Genomic DNA, 13652 nt, shown 5'->3' with positions numbered 1-13652 from the left:
ACAGGGAGGATTGTCCTGTACTCAAATCACTCTTGGGCTCAGATGAGACAGAATTCATTATTTAAACAGAAGTAATTTTGAGTTAGTTTGAGGAAGAATCAACATGGTTTTATAAAAGGAAATCACACGTCATAAATCTATTAGAGACTTCAGAAGGCATCAAAAAATAGGTGTACAGCTTTCCGAAGTCCTTCATCAAAGCCTCTTAAAGAAACCATGCTGTGATGGTTTAAGAGGTAAGGTTATGTGAATAAAGGGCTGATTAAAAGGCAGGAAACAGAAGGTAGAAATAAATAGCCAGTTCTGACAGTGGAAGGAGGTTGGCAGTGGAGTCATGCAGGGATTTGTACTCAAACTTACATTGTTCAGCATGACTTAAACCTGGAAAAAGCGGGCTTTCATCAGATGGGAGTTTGTTTGAAGCTATTAAAGATCAAAGATAGTGAATATCATGCACAACTGAGGAATCTGCAGAAGAGTCTCACAATACACAGCAATTGGGCAATAAAAAGGCAGATGAAATTCAAGGTAGCTATTTCTAAAATTAATTACATACAAAATGTAATTTTGCATACATGATAGTAGGCTCTGAGCTGACTTATTGCTTGTGAATTGGACCTTGGGGCTAAATAAAGATCTATGAAGAGGGTAGCTCAACACTCAGCTGCAGTCAAAGCAGCAAGTTACTTTAATAGGAAAGGAACAAAGAATAGGACCACAAAGATGATCAGAGGGCTGGAGCAGCTCTGCTATAAGGACAGACTGAGAGAGTTGGGGTTGTTCAGCCTGGAGAAGAGAAGGCTTGAGGGAGAGCTTCTAGCAGCCTTCCAGTATTTAAAGAGGGCCTACAGGAAACATTAGGAAGGAGTCTTTATCAGGGAGTGTAGTAATAGTATGAGGGATACTCAAAGGTACACAGCGAAAAAACAAGAGGGAAAGACCACAAGTTCAAACATGGGAAACTCTGACTGCAGATTAGGAAGCAATTCTTCACCACAACAGCAGTTAAGCACTGGCACAGGCTGCCCAGAGACACTGTGAAATTGACACCTCTGGGTATTTTCAAACCTGATCAGATGAGATCCTGAGCAAACTGATTTAAATTCAAAGCTTTGAGGTTTGAGCAGATTTGTGCCTGCTTTCAGCAGACACTGGATTAAACGACCTCCAGAGGCCTCTTCCAGTTCCTGATGTTTCTATGATTCTATAATTGCCATATAAACACATGTAAACCTCACTTTGTTATACCATAAAACCAAAAACAAAGCCAAACCTACATAGCTTTGCATATACAATGTAATATTTGTGTGCAGGCACATGCCACAAGGGGAATAAAAATATGTCTAACAGATACCACCACACATTAATGGAAACAATAGGGAAGCACTATTATGAAGGCCAGTGTACATGAAACAAACCAAGATGAGTTTTAAGCATGCAGGATTACTGATCTGTGTCACAGCTCCTATTTTATCATTCAGCTTTACTGGAGCAAATGATTTACACCACCACAGTGGGAATCAAAAGATCCTGTCTGCAGAGGCAAAGCTGAGTCCAACACAAAAATATTTTTGCTATGTTTATTTTGTAATTATCCCACTCACTCACGCTGCCAAGAGCCAGAGAGCTTGTGTCACTGCATTCATTCTGAAGCCTAGTTAAAATAGTCAGTGAGTCTGCAATTCTTTAATGAACACACAGAAGGTTGAGCACAACTGACTTTTCATCTATACTTTATTTCACAGAAGCAACACATTTCAGGGGTTGAGAAAGAGAAGTTGTTCAGGGAAAACCTACAGTTCTCAAATGACATTGTTCATAATTTAACCAAACCAATATGATACATAAGTAAATGCCATGAAACTTATGCATAATCAAGTCTCTGAAGAGATCAGTCCCTTCTTAAGTAATGCAAAGAGAATTAATGATGCCTAACTTCAGTAGAACACTGTTCAATTATAGACATTGTTTTATTATAGACAAAGTTTTTCTGTGCACTATCATCTCTGTTTGCCTGACAGTAGGACACTCAATTTATTAAAAAATTTGGTTACAAGCACCATGAATGTAAACAATTAAAACGTTCATCTCTAGTTAAGTATTGGTAAACAGAACACAAAAACTTGAAGACAGAACCAGTGGAGACAGCATAAATTCAAAGTCCGTGGAGGATCATTTGGCTTTCTTCCCACATGAATTAACGTGGTAAAATCTGGAGCTGAGATGTCTGTGGGTCTGCTGGTTAATGCCACACCCAAGCTTCATGACTGACACTGGAGCTATCCTGTGCTTGTTGGTTGATCTCTACCAACAGTACTTCGCGCTGTGTGAGGAGGTGTCCTTTGATGTGCTGAACTCCTTGCAGAAGTACACCCTGGGCATAAGGATGTTTCAAAGCCTCCTCTTCATTTAAAGCCCCAGTCAGCTTTGATTGAGAGTCTGGATGTTTGCATGATTCCAAGATGAGACAGACAGATCAGCGCAAACCAGCTCTCTGAAGACTTTTTGATGTCCTGTTCAGATCAAATGTTATCTATATTATTAAAATATTTTGAAAAGACTTTTCTTTCCTCTTTCCCAAATAATGAATACTAAATTTTTAACATACTCGAACCAACTTAATTTTGTTGTTTGTCGTATCTGGAAGTGGCTAGTGTTGGTGAAATGGCTGTTCCATGAATAATGCTATTTCATAATTCATTTTTGTACTACCACAAAGAAAACAGAAAATAATGAATTGTAAGTTCAAACCTGCAGAGTCTGATTGTCCTAGGCATCACTACTCATACAGTCAATTGAAAGCTGATGGAAAAAAATGCTGGTCTGACCTCACAGTGTTTTACAATTATTTTGACAGGGTACAAACAGTAACACAGAGCACAACTTTGGATAACTTGGGTCTGAAATGTTCAGAGGGGCTGTGAAAAGTCAGAGGAAAGACGGCATGGGCTCTGAAGGAGTGCAAGTAAACACATGCTCACCATGACAAATCCTTCACTAGAGCTATTTCTGGTCCCAGATATTTCTTAAGAGAACAATTTACCCAAAACTGCAGTAAACCTAAACAGTTTTGAGGGCAGGAGGAAGCTGATAATCTCCTCAGTTCTTAGAGCTTGAATAGATGCTTCTATTTATACACTGAGTTTAGCACAAAAGACAAGTTCTACCTCTGGTACATGCTATGATAGCATCTCACAAGGAGGAGGCTTGGACTTCAGCCTGATGCCTCTTTCCCTGTGTGGAAAAAATGACAGCAAAGAGAAAAAGCCTTGAGGAGTAGCATCCTGACTCTTAACTATCCCTCTGGCCTCTTCTGGGTTGGGGGTGCAGGTTTAATGGAATATCCCCTCCTCCCCAATAAACCTGTACTCAGTTTCCATAGGCTTTCTTCCAGAACTCTTTGTACAAACAATATTTATTTAAATAGGCCAGGGAGGCTGTTCCACTTTTTGTAATTATTATGTAGACTATGTGTGTGCTTCTCTTTTTTTCCTTTTTTTTTTTATTTCCCAAAGCAGCAGTTCTCCTAAGTAAAACTACCTGAAAATATAGCAAACATTTTTCTCCTCAAATGTATTTTTATTCCATCCACCACAATGTCAATGCCATCATGGTAGATCTTCAGCATCTGTACCTGTATATAGGTTACATACATTATTATGCATACACCTTTTGACGTGGTTATTTTCTCACTGGTCAGACCAGTGCTGCAATCAGCATCACTTCTTTGCCAAAAAGGTAACTTTTCAGAACATGCATGATGCAATCTGTATATATAACTTAAATCTTGGTGAAGGTACTTAGCTCTCATATTAACAGCTTTTTACTTACTTTTTGTTTTTCAAATACCAAATGAATTGGAGCAAAACAGGTTATCAAGAATGTGTATTTCAAAATTATCATTTGAAAAGCCAGTAAAATATAATCTGTTCTCCCTTCAGAGAGAGATATTTGAGAAGAAATGTGTTTTACTTAGAAAGAAGTTGAACTGGAAATATGAAAAATAAGTTTTTGCATTAATGATTCTCAACAGAAAAATAACAACCCCTTAAAAAACATGCAGCTGCCATGTATTTTGGATTAGTAGTGGGGCAATATATAAAAATGCTGGTTTATGTTCCTTCTTTTGTATTCCAAAAAGGTAGGCTCTGACTAGTATGCATGGCTTATTTGGGTTTACCATTGTCTACACAAGTGGGTCAGACAACAGCCTGTCCATCTCCTGTCCATCTGGAAAGGATGGGCTGGAAATATTCTGTAAGGTTTCCCTTTTGGCACTTTCCACATTCTGGTCAAAGCAACAGCAGAGCTTCCTCTTTCCTGATGAAAGAGTGAAACTTCTCCCCACCTCAGCACTGCCAGCTCTCGGAAGTTAGAAGGAATTGTGCGTGTCCTCTCAGGAAATATTTTGACTGACTCTTCTGGAGGAGACGTGTTATGGGGACCTGCTGTGCATAGAGCTGCCTTTGGAACTTGTGAAAGGAAAAGAAGGTCCTTTCTTCTCCCATCGTTCCTGAGTTAAGGGAATTTCTCAGAAAAGTTAAAGGAGTCTGGTGTCACAAAACGCTCACCAGTTTCTTCCAGAGAAAACTGGATTATTGTGTGCCTCTCATGGCATTTCCTTCACCATGAGTCCAAAGGGCAGTCACAGAAACCACCCACCTTGCACTGCCCATCGACAAACTTCTGGTCGTCTCCTCCAACACAAACATGCTGGGTACAAGCTCAGATTGCTTTACTGTAAAAAAAATTTGGAGACATACATCTCTGAGGGATCTGAATGCTTTCTTCAAACATTTAGCATGTTCTGCTGCATCACCTTCTCCTCTGTGAGGAACTTTCTGCAAGCTCAAGGTGGGCCCACTGCTGTCATTCACAAGTAGAACACATTTGCACTGAAAGGTGTAAGACAGAGAAACCTCATATGTAAAATTCTTCTTCATTAGCTGGTGAGGCTGGGCAAACACTGCCATGATCACTCAGAGAACAAAGAGCTGCTCTGGAGGACTGTTTGGGCTGTTGTTTGGAAAGAGATGCTGATGTGAATGAGCTGGAAGACCATTCAGAGAGAGAAGGCAGTGAACCATCAACTGACTCAAAGATATTGCACATAGCTGATACAGGCCTTCCACTACCCCCTGCCTGTTTAGTCTTACTGACAGTTTGCTTCTGTGGGGGAAGAGAGGCTTCCAAATCATTGCAAAATCCATTTAGGACAGAGTATGCAGAGACCACAGACAGGTCTGAGAAGGACAGCTTCATCCCTGTGTCTACATCAGTCTCCTGGGTGCCCTCCAAGTCATCAATGTTAAGCCTGGGACTGCATCTCCATGTTTTTAACCTGGTTGCAGGTGACCCAGAATTTAAAAACTCAAATGGTTTACTGAAAGGAAAAGTCTCTGAGGCTGAGCTCACTGTGGGCAAGCAGAACAGAGACTTGCTTCGTTGAAATGACCATGAAACACTGGAGGCACTGCTGGATCTGCGTGTGAAGTCTCCTTGATCACTGTGTCTCAAGTCCTGCTGGGAGAAACCAAGATGATGACCAAGGCCATTTGTATGATGTACCTTGTTTTGACCCATTTCTTTTGGTTGTTCAGAGACAGATTGGTGGCTCTCAGGAAGAAAGGCTGGCAGAGTGGTGAGGCGGGAGTCTGTTGACACAGATGGATATGGTTGCTTTCTCTGCTTTGCAGACTTCCTACACCAACTGTGTGCTTGCTGCAGCCGGGAGAGGAAGAAAAGAAGATTACATTAATACAGAACTGGCAGTCTTAAAACAGTAAGTCTCCATTGCTGAGTTCTTATTGCAAATAATTACGAAGCAGGCTTCATTCAGTGTGCTTGCAGCAAATGTTCCCCTTCAATAATAAAAAGAACACATCCTGCCAAAATTCCAAATATTTACATAAGCAGCCTTGAAGACAACAAGAATAAATGGTAGAACAACTCTGCCTTGTGGGCTGAATTACACTAGCTTGAAATTCTCGCTTACTGTTGACTTGCTCAGATTCATTCATATTCTGTCTTCCAACATTATTGCCTTTGTGGACAGCCAAAGAACAAAAATGAAGAAGTGGGAGACCATCATTATTATTTCTCATTTATTCCTTACTGTGGTGCAAATCTTTTTAATCTTCCCTTTGAAACATCAAAAAGCATTTAGCAAGCAACCTCATTCTCTACTGTTGCGATGGGAATTTACTACTTTCAACTCCTTCATTTTTTTAATTTCACATCTGGTTAGTTGAACAGTTTGCTTTAGAACTGACTTGCTCCTATTGACTTTAAGCACAGCTTTGGACACCTAATTTTATAGAATCACAGAATCATAGAACGGTTTGAGTCGGAAGGGACTTTAAAGATCACCTAATTCCAACTCCCCTGCTATGGGCAGAGACACCTCCCAATAGATCAGGCTGCTCAAAGCCCCATCCAGTTTACTTGTAGGCACCTAGACTGAAGACCTAACCTGGTGGTTATGATCTGAATCTGGACCTGAATCTCATCCCTAGGGCAGAGTTCAGTTGTGTATCTGCCAGATACTTGAGCACTTGCACAGGGACAGCAGCTGTGACAAGTGGGGACCCAATGTCCTTCTCAAGAAGCTGCTGGAGGCCAAGTGGCCTTTCTACGGGATTAGACACTGATGTGTGGGAAACTGAACTGAGTCCCTAGTGTTCTGAGCTCTGACCAATGATAAGATTTTTGCATCATCACACTTCTCTCAGTAAGGCTTTTAGAAGTTTGCATTTTAAAAGTTTAATTTAAATTCTTCTTAGTGAAATTTTTCACTTAATAAAAAAAAAAGCTAGATTTGTGATCCAAAAGAGACAGTGGGACAAAGAGTAATATCATACTCTTGAGAATAAACATCAATCACAGATGTAGGACTTGTCAGTTGTAAACGGAGAAGAAAGTACTAGGTATTTGGCCACTATGTACTATTAATGTGACAAGGCTGTGATGAACATGATTCTGAGCAGTCTTAAGTGAGTTTAAAAAGTTCTAATGTGCTGTGTACAACATTGCTATGGCCTCATCCAGAATACTGCACATGACTCAAATATGTCTAAGTGAGGAAGAATAAATTCAAACTGAAAAAGATGCAGCCATAAAAGAGAAAAAAAAATACTAACTATCCATTAAAAAACCTGAACCACAAACTAATAAAAGGTTTCTAATCACAACAGAAGCAGAAGAGTCTTCTGGGGTGAGTAGTGAAAATAGATAGAGCTTGATAATTTTACCAAAGAAATTATATGACACAGCAAAAAGTCTTGAGACCTGGCAACCAAGGAGGTTCTATGTAACCACTGTTTCTAAAAGAACTCCACACATTGCTGATTTAGTATCTTGCCAGTGCACATTAAATTGTCTTAGTGACCTGTATCTGTCATAACCACCTTCTGGTTTTCATTGCAGTGATTTTAAAGGCAAAAAAGGACTTTCACATCTGCAAAAAATGTTTTGCTCTTTCATGTTTGTCTAGCTAGAGGTGATTTATAGGACATTCAAACCACAAGTGTTCACTTGGGCACTGTAGATGAATATCTAATATATACCTATGTATGTTAATTCATAGCCTTTTTCTGTATAACATAATATGGTGTTTTCCTTGATGCCATAAAGAATTAAATGAATTAATGCAAAAATTAATCACAGTAGTGTAGCAGTTTCATTAACTGATAAGAAAATGAGTACAGAGTCAAATGGTAAACAAAACATTTACCAGAAATCCCTTTAGACCTCTACAAGCAACATTATTTTATTTATGCAATAGGTGAGATAATTTGTTTAAAAAATTACTCAGCAAGATAAAAGACTTGCATCTATCAAGAAATTACCAGCTGCTTCTTAACTGAAGACATTTCAAGATAAGCCAGCAATAACAATACGACAGGCAGAAAGTACATGACCACTTTGATTAGTTTTTTTTCAAGAAAATGCTCCCCATTATATTGCTATTTGCACTAACCAAAGTTATTTTTTTCTGTTCAGTAGCTCTGATATCAGATACACTACGCGGACTCAACCACCACACTTGCTGAATCAACAGAAGTACCTCCAGAATACTTCTCCTACCTCTCAGAGAGAAGATGGTGTATTGCCTGAACATGGCTGGTTTTCATGCTATAATCTTGTGTTTTCGCAGACGTAGTTGATCAAGTATCCAAAGAAACCAAGGATCCAAGCAAGTGCAGTCTTGCTTGTGAAAAGGTCAGGAGGCTCTGGGGACTGCAAGTACTGGTAACAATTCAGACAAAACTGTACCTGAAAACACAAGGCTTTTGGGGAGAGATCTGACACTTGCGCTGGGGAGAGTTTTGTGGGCAGTACAAACACTTTGCCTTTAGCTTGCACAGAACATACCATCTGTCTATATAATGACAGACGACACAAGAAACCCCAAGACTAACCCTATAGTCCAGGAACCAAGAGTGGGATGGGAGAGACAAAGAGATGGTTATAGAACATGTTCTAACCTGCTACAGTGAGACAAGGCTCAGTTTGATCACCTCACTCAGTATGAATGGACACATGGTCAAATACAGAGGTTTTCTTACCCCTGGCCAGAAAATGTCTCCGTGCAAGACTGGACAGCGAGTTAATGTCAAATTTCTTGTGAAACTGCATAAATCTGCCATAGAAACACTTCAGTTATTGACTGAGGCTTACGGTGAAGAGTGCCTGTCTTGCACACGTGTTTTTGAATGTCATGAACCATTTCTGGAAGGCAAATAAAGTGCGCAAAATGATGATAACCCAGGCCGCCCACACACAGCAGTTACTGATGACAACATTAAAAAAGTGCAAGATGTGGTTAGAAAAGACAGAAGGCCATGTGCTCAAGCAGTAGCTGAGAACTAGAGGTCATTTGAACAGGGAAAGTGTTTGATGCATTCTAACGGAAGAACTGAACATGAAAAAGGTTTTGTGCAAAAATGGTTCAAAAAATGCTGTCAGATGAACAAAAAGAGCATCACAACGAACTGTATTTGCATCTTTTGCAATGCATTGAAGATTGACCAGATTTGTTAAATTTGGTAATTACTTGTGATGAAACTTGGGTATTTATGTACAATCTTGAAACCAAACAAAACCAATGCAGTGGAAGTCAGCGACATCTCCAAGACTAAAAAAAGGAGATGAGTTGTTTGAAGTTCAAGGCCATCTTGATTGGTTTTTTTGATATCCAGGGTATAGTGATGGCAGAGTGAGTTCCCAGTGGCCAGATGGTAAATCAGCAGTATTAAATCGAAGACTTGATGAAATTGCATGAATATGTGAGGAGGAAGTGACCAGGATTACGGAGAAACTGGTGGATTTCACACCCAGATGATGGGCCAGCCCACAGTGCTTTATCTTTGAAGCAGTTTTTAACTACGAAATACATCACTATGCTTGAGTATCCACCCTATTTGCTAGACCTGGCTCTCTGCAATTTCTGCCTTTTCCCAGAGATCAAGCTGGTGCTCACAGGAACCCAGTTTTGTCAGTAGAAGATAGGAAAGCAAAAACGATGGAGATCCTCAACAGCCTTTCAGAAAATGATCTGCAGAATTCCTTTGAAATGTCAGCAGCATCATATGCAGCTGTGTATCAACTTAGTAGGGAACTATTTTTAAAGTGATCTGAGTTGATTTTCTTAATTTGTTAAATAAAAAGTGTAGGTAGGATTTAGTTGTCTAGTTAATACAGTCTGGAGAGCAATCAAGTTTTCCCTAGAGGAAATTCCTCTACCTGGTTAGCTGCATTGGTCTCTAGGTCCTTGGGCTGTACTAAGTACATATCCATTACAGTGAGAACACAGACTGCAGCTCACTAAAAAATACCTGCAGTTAGACACCAGTTTTGTGTGTCTACAATCTGAAGCTGAACCAAATCTTGCACAGATAACTCTTACATGTTCATTTTGCTTCGTTGTCTAGAGGAGATATTTTGTGCACTAGGAAGTCTAATGTATTTAGATAGAATCATAGAATCATAGAATAATGAGGTTGAAAGAGACCCACCGGATCATTGAGTCCAACCATTCCTATCAAACACTAAACCATTCCCCTTAGCACCTCATCCACCCGTGCCTTAAACACCTCCAGGGAAGGTGACTCAACCACCTCCCTGGGCAGCCTGTTCCAGTGCTCAATGACCCTTTCTGTGAAAAATTTTTTCCTAATGTCCAGCCTAAATCTCCCCTGGCGGAGCTTGAGGCCATTCCCTCTCGTCCTGTCCCCTGTCACTTGGGCAATCCTTTGTATTCTTATTTATTGATGTAACTTTTGACATGTGTCCCAAAGAAAAGGTAATTAAATTTGGCTCTCAGGTCACCACTGGTGAGAGATACTGGGTCTGATTGTGTAATTACGGGTATACCTCCTGTATCCTACCTGGCCCAAAAGCACAGGCACGCGGCACTCCGTATCAGGGATCTCAGTGCCTGGGAATGTTCCTGGGAATGTTTAATTTATTAATACAGTTAAAATCTTAAGCATTTCAGGAATAAAGCACAGACACAAGAATGACCGTTTTGAACTGTTTCTAATCATAGAATCATAGAATAGAATAGTTTGGGTTGGAAGGGATCTTAAAAATCATCTAGTTCCAACCCCCTGCCATGGGCAGGGACCCGTCCTGCTAGACCAGGCTGCCCAAGGCCCCATCCAACCTGGCCTTGAACACCTCCAGAGAGGGAGCAGCCACAGCTTCCCTGGGCAACCTGTGCCAGTGCCTCACCACCCTCATCGTGAAGAAATTCCTCCTTATGTCTAGACTAAATCTGCCTCTCTCTAGTTTATACCCATTGCCCCTAGTCCTATCACTACAAGCCTTCGTGAACAGTCCCTCCCCTTTACAATCTTTACAAACTCTCCAGTTAAAATCAGCTTGTGTTCGTTTTGGATTGTAAATATACAAGGCAATGACTAAAGATGTAATCAGATTACGAGCACTTAAAAGGATGCTTACCTAAGGCATAGCCTACCAGGGTGTGGAGCAGAGGGCACCGCTAGGATAAATGGATGAGGTGAGATGAAACACCCCTGCTACAAACCCCAGGGTCTCTCACATAGGATCTAGGTATTTGCTATTATTCCTGCGAATGGATCAGATCCAGGTGAAGCCCAGTTGGCCTGGTAGGAGGTAATGTTGGGTCAACAAAGAGAAGAAAAGTGCAGCCTGCCATTAGGATGGCTGCTGGCTGGGCAGGCCAAGAGACGTTACTAACACAACTTATTTCTAAACAGCTCTATAGAATCATAGAATCACCATGTTGGAAAAGACCCACCGGATTATCGAGTCCAACCATTCCTATCAATCACTAAACCATGCCCCTCAGAGCTGCGTCCACCTGTCTTTTAAATACCTCCAGGGAAGGTGACTCAAGCACGTCCCTGGGCAGCCTGTTCCAGTGCCCAAAGACCCCTTGTGTGAAAAACTTTTTCCTAATGTCCAGCCTAAACCTCCCCTGGCGGAGCTGGAGGCCATTCCCTCTTGTCCTGTCCCTTGTCACTTGGGAGAAGAGGCCAGCTCCCTCCCCTCCACAACCTCCTTTCAGGTAGTTGGAGAGAGCAATGAGGTCTCCCCTCAGCCTCCTCTTCTCCAGGCTAAACAACCCCAGCTCTCTCAGCCGTTCCTCACAAGACTTGTTCTCCAGCCCCTTCACCAGCGTTGTTGCTCTTCTCTGGACTCGCTCCAGAGCCTCAACATCCTTCTTGTGGTGAAAGGTCCAGAACTGAACACAGTATTTGAGGAGCAGTCTCACCAGTGCTGAGTACAGAGGGAGAATAAATAACCTCCCTGGACCTCCTATTTACAGGAAGAATTGCTTGCCTCAATGCTTTTTGTTTAAGTGTGTTATGATTTAGAACATCTATTTTCCAATGCTGCTCTTCATGATATGGGCAGAAAGGGGAAATAATAGGGGGAGACATTTTTAATACTTTCATCTTAAAGCAACATAACCAAAAACCTTCCTGACTGTGAGAATACTGGACTGCACAACTGTACTACAGGTAGAGTGACAGAAGCTCCATCTCATGGCATACTAGTGAATAAAGATTACAGGCTAATCCTATATTGTAGAGAACTGGATTAAGTGGACTAAGAAGACTTTTCTATATCTACATTCTGTAGCTTGTCAGAAATCACAGAGAGGATTCGATGATTTATCCAGGATTAAAACTCAGGCAAAACTACCTGTGTTAAAGCCATTGATTGTGTTCCCTCGTACCACCCTCGCACGGCACAGGGGTAGCTGCATGCAGCCTGTGCGTGCATATGATCGCTCCTCTTCATTTTAACTTTACAATGCCTGACAGTCCCATAAAGTTCAAACTGGAATTACACATGTGACTACTCTCAGGAGAAACCACAACAAGCAAGCGTAAGACACCAATCTTCCACTTTCCTTTCAGTCATGGGATGCTGAAAACAGCAAGACATATTTTTGTGCCTTGAGTGCAGCGTGATTCACATGAAGCTACTCTTTTCAGCAGAACACCCTTCTCCCTCCTCCCCAGCTTGTCCCTTGGATTTGGAAGTCATTTCATCTGCTCTAATTTTCCTGAGTTCTCCTCTTTTTCAAGTCCTTATCTTCACCCTTCTCACAGCTTGCTTTCTGCATTGACTGATACCTGACTGCAGCCCCGCAGAGCCCTGCCTGGTACAGTCACGCTTGCTGTGTTGGGCATAAGTGTGGCAGAGGCTCTAGAGAGGTGGTCAGCTCTCCAAGAGCACTAAGATTCGATCCCATGGACACGTTGATTTTTAATGAAACTCCAAATACAGGGAGAAACATCTGCCAGACTGCCATAAAAACACACCACAAACACAATCATTGACTAAAGTGACTGAGATTAGCTCTTCAACGGAACAGATTTTTTTCATCTGGCGCTAATCAGTGCTCATTCATAATCTCTGCACAAATCTTTGTGAAGCCTGGAGGGATTTAGAGGCTTTGTGTATTACAATGGGCTGCAGAAGAATTTTATGATGAATATCTGGGAATGCCATAAACAACTTGGGGCAAATCTCACAGAAATGCACAATTAACCTCACTTGGGCTGCCTCTACCTGACATAAAAAATCCACAAGTGCTTCTGCAGTCTATTTTAAGGTATGTGCTTTTTAAGAAAGCAGATAGATACGTATTATCTCTATTAAGCACTGCCAGTGAGGCTCTGCTGAGGTCAGAACACAGCCAGCACAGCAATGACATCACCATTTCAAGCCCAGATTTTGCCTGCCTTGCTCAACAGGAGTGTGACAGTGAAATCTGTTAAAACCAGTGGGATTGATACAGGTAAAAAAAGTCAACGCAGGAAAAAGTGGCAGAGGTTTTTCCTCAATATTACCATAACACACCTTACTTAGAAGGCAGAATGCATTCAGAAGGGCAGTATATCAAAAGGCAAACTGCAAAACTTTGACCTAAAATTGAATTGAACATATTTGAAAAGTGGCATGTACTGTGTTTACACAACTAGAATAGGTGGGTGTCTTGTAATGCTAAATATACTCACTCTCAATAGTTTTTGCTGGGTGTATAGAGTTACCAAAGATCTTACTACGCCATGAAACATAACTGCACAAATGGGAAAGACAGGAAGCACCTTAGAATGAGGAAAACGAACTAAAAAAATCTCTTCCTACTT

General features: G+C 41.1%; 1 protein-coding gene across 3 annotated transcripts in view; it reads right to left on the bottom strand.

The window, feature by feature from the left end:
• Positions 1–4702: 4702 nt before the first annotated feature.
• Positions 4703–13652, bottom strand: part of FAM124A (family with sequence similarity 124 member A) — a 55745-nt gene continuing 46795 nt past the window's right edge. For all 3 annotated transcript variants that reach the window (XM_069881725.1, XM_069881717.1, XM_069881727.1), the window contains exon 4: positions 4703–5721. In XM_069881725.1, coding sequence (XP_069737826.1) covers positions 4921–5721 — 801 coding nt within the window. In that variant the 3' untranslated portion in view covers positions 4703–4920. The remainder of the gene's footprint in view (positions 5722–13652) is intronic.

This window comes from Phaenicophaeus curvirostris, chromosome 1 (genome assembly GCF_032191515.1).
Source record: "Phaenicophaeus curvirostris isolate KB17595 chromosome 1, BPBGC_Pcur_1.0, whole genome shotgun sequence".
NCBI lineage: Eukaryota > Metazoa > Chordata > Aves > Cuculiformes > Cuculidae > Phaenicophaeus > Phaenicophaeus curvirostris.
The sequence above is the reverse complement of the archived record's forward strand: the minus strand, read 5'-3'. Positions and strand labels throughout refer to the sequence as shown.